The sequence below is a fragment of the Bombyx mori genome, chromosome 26, assembly GCF_030269925.1.
Source record: "Bombyx mori chromosome 26, ASM3026992v2".
Lineage (NCBI taxonomy): Eukaryota > Metazoa > Arthropoda > Insecta > Lepidoptera > Bombycidae > Bombyx > Bombyx mori.
This window is the reverse complement of record NC_085132.1, coordinates 10,482,646-10,505,153: the sequence shown is the minus strand read 5'-3', so window position 1 is coordinate 10,505,153 and position 22,508 is coordinate 10,482,646. Positions and strand designations below refer to the sequence as shown.

General features: G+C 41.9%; 1 protein-coding gene across 4 annotated transcripts; it reads left to right on the top strand.

Moving 5' to 3' along the window:
* Positions 1-389: 389 nt before the first annotated feature.
* On the top strand, positions 390-11,388 carry LOC101739399 (uncharacterized). Of its 4 annotated transcripts, none has more exons than XM_038020686.2 (6): positions 414-800; positions 4,811-4,919; positions 5,679-5,827; positions 8,847-8,984; positions 9,221-10,041; positions 11,121-11,388. In XM_038020686.2, exons 2-6 carry the CDS (start codon positions 4,822-4,824, stop codon positions 11,208-11,210), a joined length of 1,296 nt encoding a protein of 431 aa, XP_037876614.1. In that variant the 5' UTR covers positions 414-800; positions 4,811-4,821; the 3' UTR covers positions 11,211-11,388. The 4 variants fall into 4 exon arrangements, with proteins under 4 accessions (XP_062532350.1, XP_037876614.1, XP_037876615.1 ...); XM_038020687.2 differs by having other exon boundaries at positions 446-830; XM_062676365.1 differs by lacking the exon at positions 414-800 and adding an exon at positions 2,524-3,205.
* Positions 11,389-22,508: the final 11,120 nt, after the last annotated feature.

Here is a 22,508-nt window from a genome sequence, read left to right as displayed (position 1 = left end):
AGACTAATAGACTTCTTTATTCACAGGTTTCACCAAGGCCACACTGTAGACATATAATATTAAAAATAAACAATAGTTACGGACGTTTTTCCCGGTTAGAGTACCCTTCCGCATCGTCCCATAAGGAACTTCGTTCCAAAAATATTATATCTACAGTAAATATTTAAGCTTTAAAAATTAGTTTCGTAAATTAGCCTAATTAAAAACATAATAAAATTTATTATTAATTATTAATCAACAATAAAATTTAATATAAAACAAGATAACATAATCTAAATTTGACCACAGACATTAAGTAATAACAAAAGTTTAGCAAAAAACAAAGAGTATATAAATATGTGTGTGTGTGTGTCAAATACATGGTAGTGTGTGTAATGTTTTCTTATTGATTTAATGTATTATTATTGCATAATTAAAAAAAAATATTAGCATTGTGCACTCCTTCTCTATATTCTCTATAAGTGTGGAAAAACTCCTCCGTCCGCGCAATTTTCGTAAAAAGGGATACAAAGTTTTTGCTTCACGTATTAATAAATAGATGATACCAAATATTGTTTAAATCATTTTTCTCGTGTATCTCTCTCGCATCGATTCAAGTTTGCGATACATTGAAACAGACATAGTGAGGAAAGCAGTCGAATAGTGGCGGTCGTTGTGTTAACAATACAATTAAATTAACATTACTCTTATCGATTGTTCTCGATAAACGTTGCCGTTGCGAAAAACATTAATTACTCTTCGTGTCATTAAATTGGAGGCTCCCAGTTCTTTATTCAAAATGGATTAAAAATAAATCACAGGTAAATTATGTGCTGTGTTTTGTTGCGAAGGTAATTGTGTTTTAAATTGTGTTAAATTGTTGTTTAATTGTGTTTTCTAAAGTGGTTACCGAAGACCACAGTCCCTGTGAACCCCACCGCTTGCGACATGAGATAAAATTCTCATTTTTTTTTTAATTACCAGTAATAATCCTTTTACTACCCTTTACAATCCTTTTACCACTTGTACAACCAGTAATCATCATTTTAAAGTAATTTAGTATTCTTGATTTGAGTGTAGGCATCTATCTACTAGTTTTAATGGTATATGTGAGCTTCTTGTACCCAAAAAACAAAACAAAAAACTTTGTGCCGACGAATGGTTTTGTTACTAGCACGTATTTCTTACTAATGATTTCGTATCTCATACTAATTGTGTGATTTGTGAATTGTTTTACTATGCACTTTGCACGTAATAAAAATAAAATGCTTATGTACTTAAGTATACACATATTTGTAGCCTGCAGTATATATTGACGTCCCGTAGTCCTTTGCTCGCCCACCTGTCCTGGTGAAACTGGAAAGGCCTCCGGGCCACCAGTAATCCTTCAATCATAAAAAAAAAAGTGACAGTCACAGAAGCTGACCATATAACACCAGATGTAACATCTGTCCATATCAAATAAGAGAGAGAGAGAGAGAGGGAAATAGAAGGACTTATTAAAAATGAATGTGCTAAAATAACATATACATAATAGAGTACTTAATGGTAGGCAGCGGCTTAGCTTTGCTCCTGGCATTGCTGACGTCCATGAGCGATGGTGACCATTTACCATCAGGTGGGCCGTATGCTCGTCTGCCTACAAAGGCAATAAAAAAATAATAGCTATGCACAACTCTCCAAATACTATTTTTCGTTAGAGATGTCACCCTTGTTGCAATGGCTATAGGGCTTTATTTTATTACCAATTTTATCATCAATCAGTTTGAGTCATACAGTGGCATAGTAACAGAATATATAAGTCGACTATTATCAAAGCCGGCAATCTGACTTTTGGACAATGATTGGTAAATCAGAAAAACGAATTATTGACTTTGTATTCCATTGGCAGTCACAAAACTCTTCGGAACGACATCTTAGATAAATAACAGGTTAACTATTAACCTTTATTTAATGCAGGTTTTGAACCGTATTCTTTGAAGGAGACGATTATATTCAAATCAATCTGTATTGACATATCAATTTTTTTTTTGTTTGTCCAAATGCACAGATTGCCACCTTTGATAATAGACGACTCATATAATCCTAAAACTCTAAAGACAAACAATAAAATTCGTACAATGCAAATGTGTATTTTCTCCAGTCGCACGCGTGACTGAGCCACGAATTCCGAACGGGAAAGTGGAGTCATTAATACAGCAAACAGCAGAACTCAATTATCAGCTTATGAACATGTGATAATTTGTGGCCTGTGGCATCGATTTATGGCTTTGCGTATTGCTGGTGTGACCTTGCGTGCGGGTATCTGTGCATATAGATAAAATTAGAGTGACTGTTTGTAGTATTGAAATAACCGCTTTTTACTACATGCATAATATGATGATGAATATATGTACGGTACATAGACCAAAAAAAGATGTATGGTGTCATGGGCCACGGGATAGGAACGAAATTCCTTATTATAAAAATATTAATTTTAAGTTCTATTCGAGGTATAAAGAAAATAATTGTTCGGGTATACATTTTTTATTAAGTGTTTTTATTGATTAAAAAAAGACCACTTTACAAAGGTATCAACTTTATTTTATTCACAATGACTTATAAAAAATATATAATAATAATATACAAAGAAACAGCTATTTACATGAATAATAATAATAACCGTCACCACGTAGACTATACTTAGTCTGGCCATAAATACTGTCACAATTTAAAAAAAGAAAGAAGAAGAAAGAGAAAGGTATTATACACTACTCGCACGTCTCATTTAACGGTTTTATTCCACGGACTTTTTCTTACGGTTTTACTATCACATTTTTTTCAGTTCGGTCGCACAGCAAAATCCCTATCTTCCCCAAGCCTGCCGTAAGGAACTTCGTTCCAATAACATTTTTACAATTTTTGTCTGTCTGTCTGTTTGTTCCGGCAAATCTCTGGAACGGCTGGACCGATTTTGTTGAAACTTTCACTAATAGGTAGCTGATGATATAAGGAGTAGGTTCGGCTACTTTTTTAGACTAGCTTCGCCCCGCGGCATCACCCGCAGTTATTGTCGTACTGCGCGCAACATGGCGGGACTCGCCTATCAATAATAAAATGTAATGTTTCCGAAGCGAAGCGAGGGCGGGTCGCTAGTGTTACCTAAAGCTGTCTTGTGGTAGGCACGAGCTCTGGTTCGATATCTCAGACGGTCATTGTAGCTGATCGTTTGATCTCATATCTAGAGGTGAGCGATGTTATGAATGTTCGAATGTACATTAGTCTTATTCTGCTAACTAAATGGGATAAGACGTCGGATAAGATAAGACGTTCGTGTTGAGCGATGCACTGGTGTTCGAATCCCAGGCGGGGTAACAATTTTTGTAATGAAATACGTACTCAACAAATGTTCACGATTGACTTCCACGGTGAAGGAATAACATCGTGTAATAAAAATCAAACCCACAAAATTATAATTTGCGTAATTACTGGTGGTAGGACCTCTTGTGAGTCCGCACGGGTAATTACCACCACCCTGCCTATTTCTGCGGTGAAGCAGTAATGCGTTTCGGTTTGAAGGCTGAGGCAGCCATTGTAACTATACTTGAGACCTTGGAACTTATATCTCAAGGTGGGTGGTGCACGTTGTAGATCTCTATGGACTCCAGTAACACCGGGTAGGCTGTGACCTCGTCCACCCAAATCTAGGCAATAAATAAAAAATCATCCCCAAAGATGCAGTATAGGATAGATATCCGGCTAAGGATGCTCGCGTCCATGGAATTTTGTGCAATCCACTCTTTAGTACCTAATAAGTAGTTGGTTACAGAGCACGTTAGGTAAGCCGTGGTCTTAAAAGAAAACGCCCGATGATTTCTTGTCGAGTGATACTGTTAAGTAAGTCTTTAATAGCTTGATAAATATTATATTCAAAATGAAATTCGTAGACATTCGTATATTTTTACTGGTGGGGCATTGTGTACCCGTTAGACACATCATCATCATCATCATCTTAGGCCTTACAGCCCAGAGTGAGCCTTAGCCTGGTCCAGTATGTCTCTCCAGACTGCTCTGTTCAGGGCTTTCTCCTTCCAGTTCTTGACACCGATAGCTTTGAGGTCGTGCTCTATGCCATCTAATCATCGGAGTTTGGTCCTGCCACGACTTCTGCGGCCCTCTGGTTTGCCATTTAGTAGTTTTCTTGGCATTCTGGTCTCCTCCAATCGAACTAAATGTCCTGCCCATCGTAGGCGTCCAATTTTTATAGTTTTTATTATATAAGGAACTTTGTAAATATCGTACAACTTGTGGTTATAGCGCGTCCTCCCTATATATTTTTTTTACCATCGCACCGCCCGCAACCGGAGTAGAGTTCATCCATACTACCTGGAGCCACTGCGGTCATCCACAGTGCGTTTCCAGAGATCTTTTTTGCCACGTACCATCCAGCTATGGAATGAGCTCCCCTCCACGGTGTTTCCCGAGCGCTATAACATGTCCTTTTTCAAACGAGGTTTGTGGAGAGTTTTAAGCGGTAGGCAGCGGCTTGGCTCTGCCCCTGGCATTACTGAAGTCCATGGGCGACGGTAACCACTCACCATCAGGTGGGCCGTATGCCCGTCTGCCTACAAAGGCAATAAAAAAAAATCGTTTTCCTGCACAGCACCAAATGTCTGTCTTAGGATCTTACGCTCGGACACAAGTATACACAATCCTTATTAAATATGCCAAAAAGATTTTAAAACGAGCGGTAAATTATTCTAGTCATACTGAAGGATATCAAAAACATAGTGGAGTATACGGTCTCCGCTAAGCGCTGTGCCCCGAATCAACTAAGCTAAAATGTTTACAGAAAGAACCGAGATGGCTAATATTTACGCAATATCAATATTTGCGTCCCTTTTACTCCAAGTGCTAGCTGAAGAGACAGCAACGTTGAAAACACAACCAGCTACCGACAGGTAAGCGGTGGTCCGACACCTGGTATTATATATTATATCTTTAAACGAGCATATATATATATATATATATATATATATTATTTTATATCTGAATCTCGGAAACGGCTCCAACGATTTTCATAAAATTTTGTATACAGGGGATTTCGGGGGCGATAAATCGATCTAGCTACGATTTTTTTTTCAGAAAATGTTGTTTTATTCGTGTTTTCAATAATCAACTTTATCGATAATCAACTTAAACATAAACTTTTTTTTTATTGAATAAAAAAAAACAAATAATATAATGTAATATCAATATGTCATTCGGATCTAAATATAATTTCTAAAAAACACAATTTATCAAAAAACAAAAAAAATACCAAGCAAAGCTCGGTCATCCTCTAGTATTTATTTATTGCTTACTAGCGACCCGTTATCGCTTCACTTCGGAAACTGTAATTTACTATTGATTTCTCCACTATTTAATGGATGTTATTATACATACAACCCTCCCTCTTCAATCACTCTATCTATTAAAAAAAACCGCAACAAAATCCATTGCGTAGCTTTAAAAATTTAAACATACATAGGGATATAGGGACAGATAAAGTGACTTTGTTTTATACTATGTAGTGATATGAATGGATGGGCTCACAGCTCACCTAGCATCTAGTATTTATCGGAACCCATAGACATCGTTAGCATTAAACTTGCCAATCACCTTGAGACATGAGTACAAAGTCTCAATAGTCTTCTAACGACTATCTATTTTTTTTTTAGATTCGTGAAGATATTAGAAGGATTGGGCCTAGATTTTCAGCAGGATAGCAGCCTCATCGAAGCTCCCAGTTTCCTTTCATCATTATTCAAGCAAGATGAAAACGATGAAGGTGGAGGTGGACTCTTTGAGAAAATCGCCCAACCCTTACGTAAGTGTTTGTCGACGAAGACAGAGAGATAATATAAAAGACTCGTGCAATTAGCTCATATCTTCTTATCTATATACATATATAATAATATATAAATGAATTGCTGTTCGTTAGTCTCGCTAAAACTCGAGAACGGCTGGATCGATTTGGCTAATTTTGGTCTTAAATTATTTGTGAAAGTCCAGAGAAGGTTTAAAATGTAGATAAATATGAAAATGCTCGGAATTAAAGAAAAATAACAATTTTGTCTTCCCTTTGATGTGTCCCCCGTCGGACGGATTCCTTTTGTTTGTTTTAAGTTTATTTTATACAAAAGTTTAGGTATTTTATTTATCGATTGAGGCACTACGAAGTTTACCGGGTCAGTCAAATTTATAATAAAAGCAAGTATAGTAATAGATTGCTAGCAAAAATATGGAAGGTTAATTTGATTAGTTTCTGTATCTTATGCCATTAGGATGTATCCTAGGCAGGTTACCTACTATCTACCAACATCAAGCCATTCTCTAACCAAAATCAGTTATTTGTTCTCAATTGAAATAATAGACACTCGCTTATTTTAATTTCGATCTCATATCTCAAGACGGGTGGAGACTTTCAAGTTTCAAACTCTAGTAATTACTTTGCATCAAAAAACAGTCTGTAATCAATTTTAAATAAGTAGCTACATGATAAGTAAAGAAAGTGTACATTGTAATAAATTTTAAATAAGATGATATATTTTAAATAACGTGTTCAGTAAATTATGAAGGTTTTGAATACTAGACGGCTTATTCCGAAGTCATAGTGGCTTAAAGGATAAGACGCCCGGTAGATTCGTATCGTATGCGACTGTGCCGCTGTTCAAATCTCGCAGGCACCAATTTTTCAAATGAAATACGTACTTAACATATTGTAGCATCATGTAAAAAAGATCAAATAAGTCAAAATTATAATTTGCGTGATTACCTGTGACAGGGCGTCATGTAAGCCCACACGGATGTGTATCACAGCCCTACCTTCTTTTTTTTTTTTTATGATTGAAAGTTTACTGGTGGCCCGAAGGCCTTTCCAGTTTCACCAGGACAGGTGGGCGAGCAAAGGCTCAGCCAAGAGGGGTGGGATTTGCTAACAACTGCCCGGGCGCCTCCGAAGGAGACCTAACAACTCAAGAGCAATTGTTTCGCGAATGAATCTACTACCGGATCGGAATCGCGACCCGCTGAGAAGATCCGGCGAGAAACTCAGCGGGCTGATGCATGGGTTAGGTTGCACGTCGACCTCTTTGTCGAGTTCGACGAGTACGGTTACCGGGGTCCCTAAGCCTGCCCCTAGTATTAGAGCTGAAGGCATCTAATGCAAAGGTTATTGGATCTGATGGATCCGTAAGGACGTGCCTAGGGCGTCGACGGTGACTGGCTCCTGCATGATCAGGATTCGGGGAGTAGTCAGCGGCGGCAACGATAAGGCGATTATCATGACGCATAGCCTTATCGAAGTATCGTTCCGACGCTGACTTCATGTATTTCCGAATTGATTCGAGGCCCAGGTCGTCGTGTAGGTCAACGTTCCTCACGAACCACGGAGCCCCGACAGCTAACCTGCAAAAGCGGGATTGTAGGGATTGGAGGGTGTCTATGTGTGTGCGGGCCGCGTGAGCGAACACCACACTCGCGTAAGTCATGACGGGCCTTATGCAAGTTTTGTAAAGTGTCACCTTGTTCCGAAGGGACATTTTACTCCGCTTACAGATCATGGGGTAGAGTCTACCGAGAATAAACGCGGCACGGTCACGGACTGATTTTATATGCGGGCGGAATGTCATCGATGCATCCAGGGTAACGCCCAGGTACTTGACCTTCCTGGCCCAGGGTATGGGTTGTCTAAAGAGAGTAATCGGGGGTGTGAGATTCCTCCTCCTAATCCGGGAGGAAATCCGTGTGGAGCTTCCCCTCTGAAATAGCACCGCAGTACTTTTCGCTGGGTTGATGTCTATGCGCCATTTTCGGAACCACTGTCCTAGGGCTAGGGCTGCGCTCTGAAGCTTCTTCGCGATTAGGGACTTATTTCTACTAGAATAGTAAACAGTCGTGTCGTCGGCGAATAAAGCTAAATGGGTCGGCGGCGACCGGGGAATATCGTTGACGAATAAGCTAAATAGGAGGGGTGAGAGGACAGAGCCTTGCGGGACTCCAGCTGTGAGAAGTCGTGGGGAGGAGCGGGTTCCCTCGACTCGATATCGAAAAGCCAGCCCTACCTATAACGGCAGCGAAGAAGTCATGTGTATCGCTTTGAAGGGTAGAGCAGCAGTTGGAGTATAAATTGTGCTTGCACTGTGCTAAGACAACTCTTATGCAAAAAAGTATATTGTGTATGGCACCGAAAATATATGGTAAGCTACCTGATGCTATAAAAAAAGACAAATTATTTTTATTTAAAAAGAACTTGACAGAATTATTAGCCTTAAGATGCTATTATACAACTAACGATTTTTTTAATTGATAAATAAATCATTATGTTAATTTTAAATTCGCTTCTTTCTGTTCTTTTTTTTTCGTTTTATGACATAAATAACTAATTCTTATTCAATTAATTTATTTTGTTGTTTGATATTTTAATTAATTAATATATTTACTGACTGCATTTAATATTTACATGCCGACCTGGTAGAAACACGCTGTTCTATAAAATAACTATCAACAACTTTGTAAACCGTGTTTTAGCTAATAAAGTTTGATTTGATTTCGTTTATATGTAAATATGTTCACTTATTTAAAAAAAAAAATTGGGAAAAAACAAAAAGAAGCCTGCTGAATTTGTTTCACCGATTCTTCTCAGGACTGTGGCTTTTTTGGAACCAGTGGTACAGTTAACATTGTTATTTATATTTTGACATTCAACAAGTCTGTCATACATCTAAGTTGAAATAAACGCTTTTGAATTTAAATTTGAATTTGTGACGTTGTTCATGTCTATGCACTCCGAAAAACACTCCAATAATAAAAAGATATTCCTGACCATACACATATTAATCTTCCAGAAGGAGGAACGCTCAATGACATTATAGTTCCCGTGCTGCCCTTCCTAAAGCACGTGCTCACGTTCGTAGTGGTGCCCATGGGTCTGGAAGCGCTGAGTCTAATCACGCTAGTTCCAGTAATGACTCGAGCCATTCCCGGTATGTCACACATTATCATGCTCCACACGGAGAAAGTATACGATCCAAATGTATAAGGGGCTTTATGTTAATCCAATTTTGGACCGCGTTAGGAACTGTAATCTATTTGTTTGGTTCTTCAGTATTGACGCATTTAAGCTTTAAAACTATTACGATTTATTTGGCTTCTTCATAATTTCCTCAATTGAAAATATATCATTGGTTGAAACATTTTACTAAGTAAATTCTTATTTTAGGGGTGATCGACTATTTCTTCAGCAAACCGCAACCTACCATACAATACAAACCGATACATCACTTTAGACCAGCCCGCCCTTATCACCACTTCGCAGCCAGCAACATCAGACCCTCGACTGTGTACCCGCCCTCTCATATCAGCAACATTGAAAGACCATATAAACATAGAGATTGGAACCAATATAATCAAGTACCACCGAATCCAGAACAAAGTCACAAAACAATCCACGATTACGAAAGAGATAAACTACAGAAAATTTATCGTCAGAATAATAATAATATTAATCTTTACGCGCATAAAGAACCAAATAGAATCAGAAATAAAGTCGTTTATAAATACGAGGATGAATTTAAACTTTTAAATCAATCAACAAAGCCATTAAGAATCAATCAGCCAAATAAACTTAGTCGGCCGGGTTCAGCTTACAGAAATACAGAATTAAAAACGAAAATATTCCCAAATAGCCCTACGAAATACTTTAATAAGGATTCCAAGGATGGTTACTTCCACGTTCCAGTCGAATTTGACAACTGGCAGGCTCTGACAGCGACTGCTAAAAACCATTCTAATGTCAAACCCAGCAAAGACATAAAAGATAGATTAAAAACTATAGCCGATATGAGTTATAAAAAAGTTGCTAACAGATTCAAAGTTCAAGGAGACGATGGCATAGGACCTTTCGTTCTTGAAAGCTCTTCAACTGATGACAATACTCTACCAAATAATGGTAATTACAAAAGAAATAATTCGAAAAGAAAAGGCGTCGCTTTTGAAGCCACGACTGATTTGTATTCTAAATTCTACGGGCTTGATGAAGAGGTTAGTATTTATATTAAAAAATTTTTAAATAAATAATATTATTTCAACTATAATAAATTCTTCGTTTAAAAATAAAAATAAGAAACAGCAACATTACATTTTTGATCATGTAATATTGTTGAAGGTCTTTTTCATGAATAGACAATTTTATTTTAATAACATCTTCAATAAAATCTCCTAAAACTTTATTATCTTGTTTACTTACTGTATTTACTACATTAATTTATTTAATGAAACTTATATTTATTTAATATAAAGCGCAAATAGGTAATGATAATGTCTTACAGTCTTAGCATTTAGGTTAAGACTCTTACAATCTTAACCATCCAAACATACAGACAGACAGACTCTAAGACACAGAAACATAAACGATGCAAGTAATTTCTAATAATGGATTCTGATCTGATAGAAACGAAACCTTTGTGACTCGCTCAACTTTGACAATTAGTAACGATGATTGGAGATATGTTTGCAGTCTTGATCACCTTACTAGTCTGAGAACGACCCAGTTTAATCATCTGGGCTTAGTATCGGTATACTTCACCGGTATTTTTGGCTGAAGATGTTGGGCATTATGTTTTAGATAGTGAAAGAGAAGCTAAATGGTATTTCGACTTAGTGCATATATGTGTTTGGGGCGCTTGTTTGGGGCTGCCTGCTTCTGCCATAAAACGTATTACTGCTGCATTAGCGGTTCGGTTTGAAGGGTGGGGCAACCGTTATACTGTAAAGATGGAGACTCAAGGTCTCAGGGTGGGTGGTAGACTTTACGTTGTAAATGTCTATGGGCTGCGGTAACATAAAATAACATTTATTGTAATTAGTCGTCGTTGCCTACAGGATAAGACGCCCGGTGCGTAACAACTGATGGTAGCACGTCTTGTGAGTCCACAGGCGTAGATACCACCGCCCTGCCTATTTCTGCCGTGAAGCAGTAATGCGTTTCGGTTTGAAGGATAGGGCAGCCGTTGTACTGTAAAAAGTGAGACCTTAGAAGTCATATTTTTTAAAAAGTAAGGAGGTGCAATTTACGTTATAGAAAAAAAAAACTTTAATCATATCGCTTGTTTTATTTCCAGGCAGAAAAAAAGTATGGATCCAGTGGAATTTCGTATACAGAATACGAGATAGGACCATTGGAACTCGCCTTTAAGATGAACAAGAGCTGACCAAGAAATAACATAAAGAAAACCTCACCGATAATTGAAAACTGAACATTATATTGCATTAAATATGCTATTGTTACATTTACAATATCCACTGTAATAAGAAAACTGTACAGAAGAGAACTGTAAAAACTATTTTTATCTAATCAACATACACCATATTAAACCACCAACAAATTCATTTATTTTATTTATTCTGATCTCGATTTCTCTATAGATTCTCGTGACGTATGGTTACAATTTTTTTTGTGATAATTGGTATCTTGATTCAATATAAAGTGGACTATTCGTTCTACTATACAGCCGATACTACAATTTCATGTCGTGGTGACATTTATGCTATCTATGTTCTATATAATACTAGCGGACCCGGTGAGCTTTGTTCCGCCACACGGTTTGTTTCAAACACATCAACCCGTCAACTTCAAAATTTAACCATATAACGTTTAGCTGTCAGTTGCGTTTTGTTATTCCATATGAGTTGCGTTTTGTTATACCACGTTTTATGTCACGTCCCACGGGAACGTGATAAAAAGTATCCTATATCCTTCTCCTGGTTCTAAGCTACCTCCTCACCAATCTTCAGCCAAATCAGTTCAGCCGTTCTTGAGTTGTAAATAGTGTAACTAACACGACTTTCTTTTATATATATAGATGAGGAACGATAACCTTTTAATGCTAAGTAGAGCGTCAGCTGGACATCCTTTGAATATAAAAAAAGAAAAATACATTTATAAGACAATGTGTGTCGGGCTAGGACTCGGACATCAGTAATAAAATCGAGGTATAGGAATTTATTACTTTGAAATAATCACCTATCGTAACCGAAGTAATTTATGTAAACTATAAAAATAAATAAATCGCATTGCTGAAAGAGCTTACGACCGCCTGGTTTTAAGTGATTACTGGAGCCCATAGACATTAACAAAGTAAATACCGCCACCCACCTTGAGATATAAGTGCTAAGATCTCAATATAGTTACAACGGCTGCCCCACCCTTCAACCCGAAACGCATTACTGCTTCACGGCAGAAATAGGCGAGTTGGTGGTACCTACCCGCGCGGACTCACAAGAAGTCCTACCACCAGCAGAAACTACAGGCTAAAAACACAAAAAAGTCACAAACGGGCAGACCACGATGCTCACCAATGAGCGATTGACTGAAGGAGAAGGAAAGTAGGTCTGTAGACGCATATGTCTACTTAACAGCAGATGGGCGTGGGCTCGTTCACCAGGCCTAATAATTGAATTATAATTAGTTAGTAATTAGGCAGGATTGCAGTACCTATCCTTGCTGGCTTACGACATGTCCTACCAGTAGTAAATTCCGGTTGGCCATCGCAATACGCTATCACAACACCCAGAGAAAGGGCCGCTAATTTTATACGCCATTCACGACATCCACTGGAAATATAATAATAATCTATATCTATAATAAATACAAAAATAATAATCTAATATTAAAAAATAAATAAATGATAATTTCATATTTAAAAAAAAAAAAAAAAGCATGCCCGCTGCGTTTCTTGCCAATTCTTCTCAGGACGGAGGCTAGTTCTTGTGAATTGGCGGTAGTTCTTTTGACGTTCAACAAGTATGTACTTTCATTTATGTTGAATAAAATTTTTTTGATTTGATTTGATTTGAAAAAAAAGACGGGGTCATGCTATTCTAAGCCTACACCTCACACCCAATACGTCCCCTCATTACGAATGTAATTTCAAACGATTCAGAAGGAACTTGTTTTTATTTGTGAATCGCTCTTTCAAAGGTCATGTTTGACGTCAAATCACGGATGGAGTGATCGATGTACTGCTTCAAAAGCTCATTTTCTTCTTCTCCATCGCTCCCTCATTGCTGAGGATCGTGACTCCGTTTCAACTTGTCGACTGCCAGCCTCCGTCGGTTCCGGTCAGTTGCCTGGTGTAGTGCAGCGCTAAGTGGTCCGCTGGTTTGCTCGGAGATCTGGTCGGACCAACGTTTGGGGCTCCGACCTAGGACGTTTTCCTTCTACTTTTCCAGTGACCATCAGAAGTTCCAAGTTGTCTACACCTAAATCGAATACTTGAAAATGTACAGCTCTACAAGATTAGTGCAAATCAATACAATTTATACATAGTGCACCATTAGACCAACCGAATGAATTTATAGAATTTAATGATAATGAAATAATTGTAATAAAAACGGATTCATATACTTTTCATTGAATTGGATCGAACCATCCTTTTTTTTTATTGCCTCTGTAGGCAGACGAGCATACGGTCCACCTGATGGTGAGTGGTTACCGTCGCCCATGGACTTCAGCAATGCCAGGGGCAGAGCCAAGCCGCTGCCTACCAAATAGCCTTAATAGCCTTTTCTGACGGCCACAAGATCTCTTTCTCCAAGAGAGACATGAGGAGATTCCTTGCTTCTTCACTTTCTCCAAGAAAGGAGAAGCACGGTTTGAGCTACTGTACCCATTTACTGTAATTTGAGCGGTATTCTAATCATCCTCCGAATAAAAATTAATGTCACAAATTAGAAAACGAATACTTATTTACAATAATAGTGTAAGTAGATAGTTTAAAAACTAAAAAAAAGTCGTTTAAATAGCAAGAATGATTTGTTATTGTTAACTTAAATTTTTATTTTTTGACATGTTATGTTTTATGTAAATTATTTTATCTGATGAACTCTTTTTAGCGGTAGCACGCGCATGCCGTAACAGCCGCGCGCAGCCCTATTTTCAACGTCAAATTAAAATTATAAATAATAGAGATAGAGTTCCTAGAGTATAGACTTTTTTATCGAAAATCTCCTCCTCTTTAACAAACTTTATTTTAAATTCCTCAAATATTAATATTTTTCAAGTTTTGCAATTTTTTTACCTGCACCAAAATCCTTCAAAAACATTTTTCTAGAGGTGATTCGAATCCAATGAGCTATCGCTTATATTTTTAGGACATTTATCTCTATTTTTCACATGTTTGAACTAGTTGACTAGATTATATCGATAAAGTTGTGCCAGTAAATATTTATAAAATAAATTCACTGCTAAAGCTTTCACATTAAAGATCGTGGAAGCTTTCCTTATATTTGCCGTTCCAATAAGGCACTTGAGAATCTTGTCGAGAACCTTAAATTTGACTTGAAAGGAAAATGAACGCTGCAAAATAATTTGCTTGTCGACGAACCGTCGCCTCAGATTACATTGCGTCTTATTTTAGTCTGCTCTGTAGATCATTTTATTACCATGGATAATATTCTTTTAGCTTTATCTAAATATCACGTACTAATAGACGTGATATCTACTACTGTTAGGGGTGATATCGTACGTATAAGATCCTCCTCCTCCTCCTCCTCGAGTCGTGTTCCTCATGTCTGAGGGTCGTGACCACCATCACCCATAAGCTTCAATCTTAGGATCTTTTTCCACTTTCCCCTGTCCACGGCGTCATGCAGCGCGCTGTACACTGTACTGTCCAAAGCGGTGCGGATCTGATCGGACCAACGAGTATGGTTGCGGCCTCTAGATCTGTTGCCTTCAACTTTCCCTGTGATCATAAGTTTTTCCAGGTTATCGCCGTCTTTCCTCGCAATGTGACCAAAATATTCGAGGATCCGCTTCAGACATACAGTAGACAGTCTGATTTTGATGCCCAGTTGCTTCAATATCGACACGTTAGTCCGGAAGGCTGTCCACGGAATTCTTAGCATGCGTCTCCAACACCACATTTCGAAAGCATCGATGCGCATTCGGTCTGCTGCTTTCAACGTCCATGTCTCAGCTCCATACAAGAAGATAGAGAAAACAAGAGTCCGCACCAGTCTGGTTTTAGTTTTCAGGCCTATCCCTCTATTCTTCCAGATCTTCTGTAGCTGAGACATCGCACTTTTAGCCATTCCGATACGTCGGCGCACGTCAGTTTCACATGAGCCTTTGTTGCTGATGCAGGACCCGAGATACACGAATTCGTCTACAACCTCTAATCCAAGCGCCCCATTCAATCTTAGAACATTTGCACGATCCACCACCATTAATTTCGTTTTTGATCTATTTATGGAGAGGCCTAGGCTGTTGCTGATACGTTCCATTTTGCTGAAGAAAAGAGACATTTCAGGTTCGTCTGCAGCTAGCAGGGTCGTGTCATCGGCATATCGGAGATTTGTAATATGAGCTCCACCAATGCGCACACCTCCCGACCAATCTTCACAAGTCTGCCGCATGATGTATTCTCCATATGCATTAAAAAGTATAGGTGACAGTATGCAACCTTGCCGGACACCTTTTCCAAAACAGAACGGTTGGGACACAGCTTCATCGATTCTGACAACTCCCTGACTGTAGATATACAGGCTCTGTACCAGCACTATCAGATGATTGGGTACACCAAGAACATTCAATACCTTCCACAAGGAACTCCAGTTGACACAATCAAAAGCCTTGCTGTAGTCGATGAAACACATGATGAATGGAACGTTGTATTCGCGACCCTTCTCGATTAGCTGCCTCACGTTAAGAATTTGCTCACGCGTGCCTCTACCCTTCATAAAACCGGCTTGTTCTTGCGGAATCTGTTGGTCCAGGTAGTAACGAATCCGGTTGTTCAGTATGTAAAGTAAGATCTTGCTGGCGTGGGAGATGAGTGCAAGCGTGCGGTAGTTATCACATTGCTTCGTTGAGCCTTTTTTGTGCAAGGGAAGAATAATCGACCTAGTCCAGTCACTAGGCCATACACCATCCGCCCACACTTTGTTGCAGATGGAGTGCAGAGCAGTAATTCCGTTATCACCTAGCACCTTCAGAATTTCCGCTGATATCACGTCAGGGCCAGGTGCTTTCCCATTTTTCAGCGAGCGCAAAGCAGCCACAATCTCAGCTCGAAGAATATTCGGCTCTCTATCCACACAATCGATGGCGGGTACATTACTTGAAGTAATAGATGATGGGTTTTTGTATAGATCCTGACAATAGGAACGCCACCTCTCGGAAATTTCGTCTAACCGATTCAAAAGGCGCCCGTCATCATTCTCAATCACCCAGGACTTAGGCTTAAACTTCTTTGTAAGCTGGCGGATTTTCTTGAAGAGATCTGCAGTTTGGTATTTGTGGGAGTGGTTTTCTATCTCTCGACATATTCCATTAATGTAATTGTTTTTATCTTCTTTGCAACACACATCAATGTACTTACAGAGATCACTGTATTCACCTCTCACCTCTGGGTCCTGCATACCCTTGACCCTAAGATTCCTTCTCTGTTCTGCGAGAGCCCAAGTGCGGTCTGAAATCCATGCAGACTTTTTTGGCACGGGTTGTTGAGGTTTGCGGATTTCATCCAAGGTTGTATTAACTAGCTCTTTGAGGTTAGTCCAAAGGGCGTCTGCCGAAGGGTATTGGACAGTAATTATGTCGGATAACTTCTCTTCAAGAGACAGCCGGAATGCAATACTCTCCGAAGGACTCAGCTGCGGGACTCTTTTGGTACGTGCTCTTGGTGATTTTAAACGCAAAGCAAAATTTGCTACAAGCAAATTATGGTCAGAACCACAGTCAGCTCCGGGAAACGTCTTCACGTTGCTTATTGAAGACCTCCAGCGAGAATTGATTAAGATATAGTCAATTTGATTCCTGTATCTATCTCCTGGAGACACCCACGTGTATAGACGTCTAGCATGGTGTTGAAAGCAAGTATTCATTATCGTTAGCTTTTTGCTTGTGCAGAAGTCAATAAACCTTTCGCCGCGATCGTTCCTTACGCCTAGTCCATATCTACCAACCACTTCTCTTAAATGTTCGTCAAACTTCGTGGTGCCCACTTTAGCATTCCAGTCTCCAAGAATCATGATCATCTCCCGACTTGGAATTGCATCTAACACGTCGTCGAGTTTGTTGTATAGGAGATCAATTTCTATCTCAGATCCTGTAGCGGTACTTGTTGGGGCATAAACCTGAACAATATTGAGTATACAAGGCTTTGTGTTTAACTTCATGGTGAGAATCCGTTCGGAGACTGGATTATATCCAAGAACGAACTTATTTAAGGAGGGTGGAACTACAATGGCCACTCCATGTTCACTAGAATCCGCACACCCAGAGAAGTACATGATGTTACCCGTATCAGTTGTGAAGTGGCCATTTCCTCGCATATGTGTTTCACACAGGCCCAGTATACTAAGATTTAGACGCTTCATCTCTTTTTCTACAATGCTAAGTTTACCTGGTTTGAGTAAGCCTCTGACATTCCAGGTGCCAATACGATGTGACGATCGTAATGATGTTTTCAAGGATGTGGACAGCTTATTGCTTCCATCAGTAATATTATCTCTTGATACAAGAGCTTCGGTAGCATATTTCACACCATTCAGCCCGGGCACTGAATGGCGCCGAGTGTTAGTCGGATCGTCCAACAAATCGCATTCTCTAATCGTTGTATTCATGGTGGTGGTGGTTTTCTTGGGTATATACACGGTGGGGCCCCACGTCCTTCCGGCAACACTTTTAGAGGGAATTTACTCCTCAAGGCTCTTGAAGCCTCCTCCATCCGAGGATGGGCGTAAGGTTATACCGCCTTTGCTCGGTCGCCATTGCCTCGTCTGTTATCTAGCAGGGAGCACCACGGCGACCCCTGGGTCGCCGCCGCTAGCTATTCTAAAAAGAACCACTAACGCGTGCAGGTGAGGATGACATTTGGGTCGGATAGATGTTAAGCTCCGTTCTCCCCTTACCCCCCACGTATAAGATAGATAGGGTACAGTACACGTGAATAAATGTCATTCATAATTTTTTGGAAAAGCAACGATCCGCTAATCTATATGTCGGAGAAACCACATTATTATCACCACCATCCGCACTTCATAGGGTGATCGAGCTAAGATAAATACTGAGTACACCAATCATGTTTGTGGTCTTAGAACAATTTAGAAATCTTCTCTTGACGTTAGCAAACGGAAACGAATGACAGTTGTTAGGATGGAGGCACCGCTCTTCAAGAAGGCTGGTTGGTAAGTTCTTTTTTTTTTTTTTTTTTATGATTGAAAGTTTACTGGTGGCCCGAAGGCCTTTCCAGTTTCACCAGGACAGGTGGGCGAGCAAAGGCTCAGCCAAGAGGGGTGGGATTTGCTAACAACTGCCCGAGCGCCTCCGAAGGAGACCTAACAACTCAAGAGCAATTGTTTCGCGAATGAATCTACTACCGGATCGGAATCGCGACCCGCTGAGAAGATCCGACGAGAAACTCAGCGGGCTGATGCATGGGTTAGGTTGCACGTCGACCTCTTTGTCGAGTTCGACGAGTACGGTTACCGGGGTCCCTAAGCCTGCCCCTAGTATTAGAGCTGAAGGCATCTAATGCAAAGGTTATTGGATCGGATGGATCCGTAAGGACGTGTCTAGGGCGTCGACGGTGACTGGCTCCTGCATGATCAGGATTCGGGGAGTAGTCAGCGGCGGCAACGATAAGGCGATTATCATGACGCATAGCCTTATCGAAGTATCGTTCCGACGCTGACTTCATGTATTTCCGAATTGATTCGAGGCCCAGGTCGTCGTGTAGGTCAACGTTCCTCACGAACCAAGGAGCCCCGACAGCTAACCTGAGCGGGATTGTAGGGATTGGAGGGTGTCTATGTGTGTGCGGGCCGCGTGAGCGAACACCACACTCGCGTAAGTCATGACGGGCCTTATGCAAGTTTTGTAAAGTGTCACCTTGTTCCGAAGGGACATCCGTGTGGAGCTTCCCCTCTGAAATAGCACCGCAGTACTTTTCGCTGGGTTGATGTCTATGCGCCATTTTCGGAACCACTGTCCTAGGGCTAGGGCTGCGCTCTGAAGCTTCTTCGCGATTAGGGACTTATTTCTACTAGAATAGTAAACAGTCGTGTCGTCGGCGAATAAAGCTAAATGGGTCGGCGGCGACCGGGGAATATCGTTGACGAATAAGCTAAATAGGAGGGGTGAGAGGACAGAGCCTTGCGGGACTCCAGCTGTGAGAGGTCGTGGGGAGGAGCGGGTTCCCTCGACTCGATATCGAAAAGAGCGGTTCGACAAGAAGTCCCGTATGATGAGCACGAGACTATCCGGCACGCCCATGTTGAATAGTTTGAAAATCAAACCATTGTGCCAGACTTTGTCGAACGCTTTTGCGACGTCGAAGAAGAGAGCTCCCGTGTATAACGGTTTTGGTCGATTAAGCCCCACAAGAATGTGCTCCGTGAGGCGGTGCACCTGTTGAACGCATGAGTGATTTGTACGGAATCCGAATTGTTCATCGATGAGAATGCCCTTGGATGAGACGAAGTCTCTGAGGCGTTTGTAGAGCAGACGCTCATACAGTTTGCCTAGAGACATGAGGAGGCTAATCGGGCGGTAGCTCGTCGGATGATTTTTTGGTTTACCGGGTTTATGTATGCCGATAACGTCCGCTTCTTTCCACACCGCGGGAAAGATACAGTTCGCCATAGCGGCATTGAAAATAGATGCCAACATCACGATGAGTTGGACGGGTAGAAGTTTAATAAAGCGGTTAGATATACCGTCGGAACCGGGAGCCTTGCGAGGACGTAGGTCTTTGATCAAGTCTTTAACTTCTATCGGGGTGACGGGTGGTAACGCATCCGATGGTGGCAAGGAGGCTCTGCGTTCTACCTCACTGTCTACTAATTCTACATGAACAGGGTCCACGGATTGAGTGCTGGGCGTGCACTGGGTTTGCAATGTATCGGCCAGCAGCTCTGCTTTTTCGTCATCATCGAACGCCGCGAGTCGGCCTGAGGGGCCTACGAGGGGGGGCATAGTTACTACCGTATCCGATTTGAGAGTACGAGCTAAGCGGTAGTAGGACCTTTGGGAGGGCGAGAGTCCTTCTAAGAAATCAGACCATCTGGCATCTCGGACTTCGGCGATGCGAGACTTTACGTCGCGTTGTAGGGCACGCATTCGAATACGATTTTCCGCGGTAGGATACCTGTCGTAGGCGCGTATCGAGGCGTTCTTAGCTCTAAGGAGTTCTCTAATATCGTCGGACAATTTGAAGCGGTGAAGGAAGTCCTCCGCTACAACTTGTTTCGATGACCTATCTAATGTCGAGGTGATGTGTGACGTTAAGATGTCTATGGCTTCAGCGGTATCCTGAGGAGACGGGGTAGAGTCCGGGTTAAACGGGAGCGATGGTGGATCAGATTCAGCCAGGCTGATGCCCAGCGTGTGCCAATCCACCACAGTCCTCGTGACGGGAACGGAATCGGGAGCGCGACCGAGCTTCATAACGACGGGACGGTGGTCTGAATCTAACTCTGAAACTACTTCGATCGAGTGTAAGCGCAGAGTTACGTTTTTTAATAACGCTATGTCGAGTATATCCGGGCGATGCGCGATATTTAGCGGGTAGTGAGTCGGGGTTAGCGGAGCGACGATATCGAAGGCGAGATCATCGACTAACGCGTCAAGCCGCCTGCCATTCGGGGTTGTGGTGTGTGAGTTCCACCTGATGTGTTTACAATTTAGGTCGCCCGCCAGAATGACAGAGCTCCCCATACCGAGCAGCGCCTCGATATCACTGCTTAGAACGATCTTATCCGGTGGAAGATAAATGGACGCGATAACGATCGGCGCGTGTCCCGTCAGTGAGATTCGGCACACTGATGCTTCGATATTAGCGAGCGCGGGAGGATCGAGCGGGACGCAATGCAGGGCTCTTCTATAGTAAATGACGGTACCACCACCACGGGCAGAGAGCCTGTCGTTCCTGACCATGTTATAGTTCGCGATTTTAGGGTCACGGCGCGCGGGCTTAAGTAGGGTCTCCTGCACTAAAAAGATATCAATTTGATGGTCACGCAAAAAGTCAGAAACCTGATCACGTTGATTTGCGAGACCGTAAGCGTTAAAAAATCCTATCGTTACGGATAGGGGCTTTATTCTACTTATATACGCCATTGATTACCGGCGGAGTGAGGGGAGGACGTACGTATTTAATGACGCGTATACGTCGGCGTATTCCTGCACAACGGCGATAAAGTGTTGTGCAGTGGAGGCAGCGCGAATGGCGTCGCCCAAAGCGTTAACGCGCTCAAAGTTGATCGACTGAAAGAAGTCGATCGCTAAAGCGAGATTTTCGGACGCGGTCGGAGGGCAAGTCGCGGGAGAGGGACGAGTCGCCGGGGCGGGACGAATCGCGGAGGAGGGAGTTGTAGCCGTGTTCGTGTACGGCAGCGGTTTTGCCCAGGCCGAGACACTGGGCACCGCCGCCGGAACGAACGCTGGCTTAGCCTGCGACGCAGAGGGTGCCGAAGCTTTAATGTCTGGGCCGGAAGCTCGGGGGCGGTTTTGGCGGGCGACGCGGCGATTTATTTTAGGGGCTCGGGGGCAACCACGGTAATTCGCGGGGTGACCCTGTGTTCGACACAGGACGCAGCTAGGCGGTTCCGTCGCGGTTTTTTGGTCGCGAGCGCAGAGGGCCGTGGCGTGATCGCCCAAACACTTAACACATCGGGGGCGCGCGTGACAGTTACGGGAAGAGTGCCCGTACAATTGACAGTTATGGCACTGGCTAGGAGTGCCTTTTTTATGGGGGGCTTCGATGGCGATACCGGAGAGCCTACAGACGGTCTGTGTGTTGAAGATTTTCTTACCCTCGGGGGTAGGCTGGAGGGTGACTAGAACCATATTATATGGCTCCCTACCGCGACCGGTGCGCATACGGTGCACAGAATTCACTAGAAAGCCCTGTTCTAACAGATCGGCCTTGACGAGCTCTACATCTAACTCTTTAGGGATTCCGCGTATTACAACGCGGAGTTCGCGCTCCTCCTGGAGCGTATAAGTATGGAAACTTATACGTTCCTTACGGAGGTAAGAAGAGAGGGCCCTATGGTCGTCGGGTGTTTGAACCTTAATTTGAATGCCGTTCGCGAGGTTACGGGCATTCGTGAAATTTATATTTTTGGCCTTAAGGGCCAGGCAAACTCGATCCCAAGCTGCCTTCTCCTGAAGGATAACCGGGGGAGGGGTCTGGGTTTTATTTTGTGCCACCGGACGCGGCGACGGAGTGGCACGGGCTGGGGGCGCAACGGGAGCTCGAGACTCCGCGGCACTCTTCTTACCCTTCTGTACCAGGGTGAATCCATCCGTCGATGAGGCGGGGACGAGGTCGACCTCCATGTCCGAGTCAGAGTCGGAGCACGAGGAGGCGGGTGCAGGCGACCTACGAGCAAGTGTAGGTGTTTTAGAGGGCGCGACGGAGGCCGCGGATGATCGCTCAGCTGAAACGATGGTCACAGCGGACGACGCAGCAGCTTTTCTCGCCAGTATAGGCGACACG

Excerpts from the sequence above, each read along its gene's own strand:
- LOC101739399 (XM_038020686.2), top strand. The coding sequence starts at position 4,822 with ATGGCTAATATTTACGCAATATCAATATTTGCGTCCCTTTTACTCCAA. Across the intron at positions 5,828-8,846 it reads GAAAATCGCCCAACCCTTAC|AAGGAGGAACGCTCAATGAC; the intron begins GTAAGTGTTTGT and ends TTAATCTTCCAG. Across the intron at positions 8,985-9,220 it reads AATGACTCGAGCCATTCCCG|GGGTGATCGACTATTTCTTC; the intron begins GTATGTCACACA and ends TTCTTATTTTAG.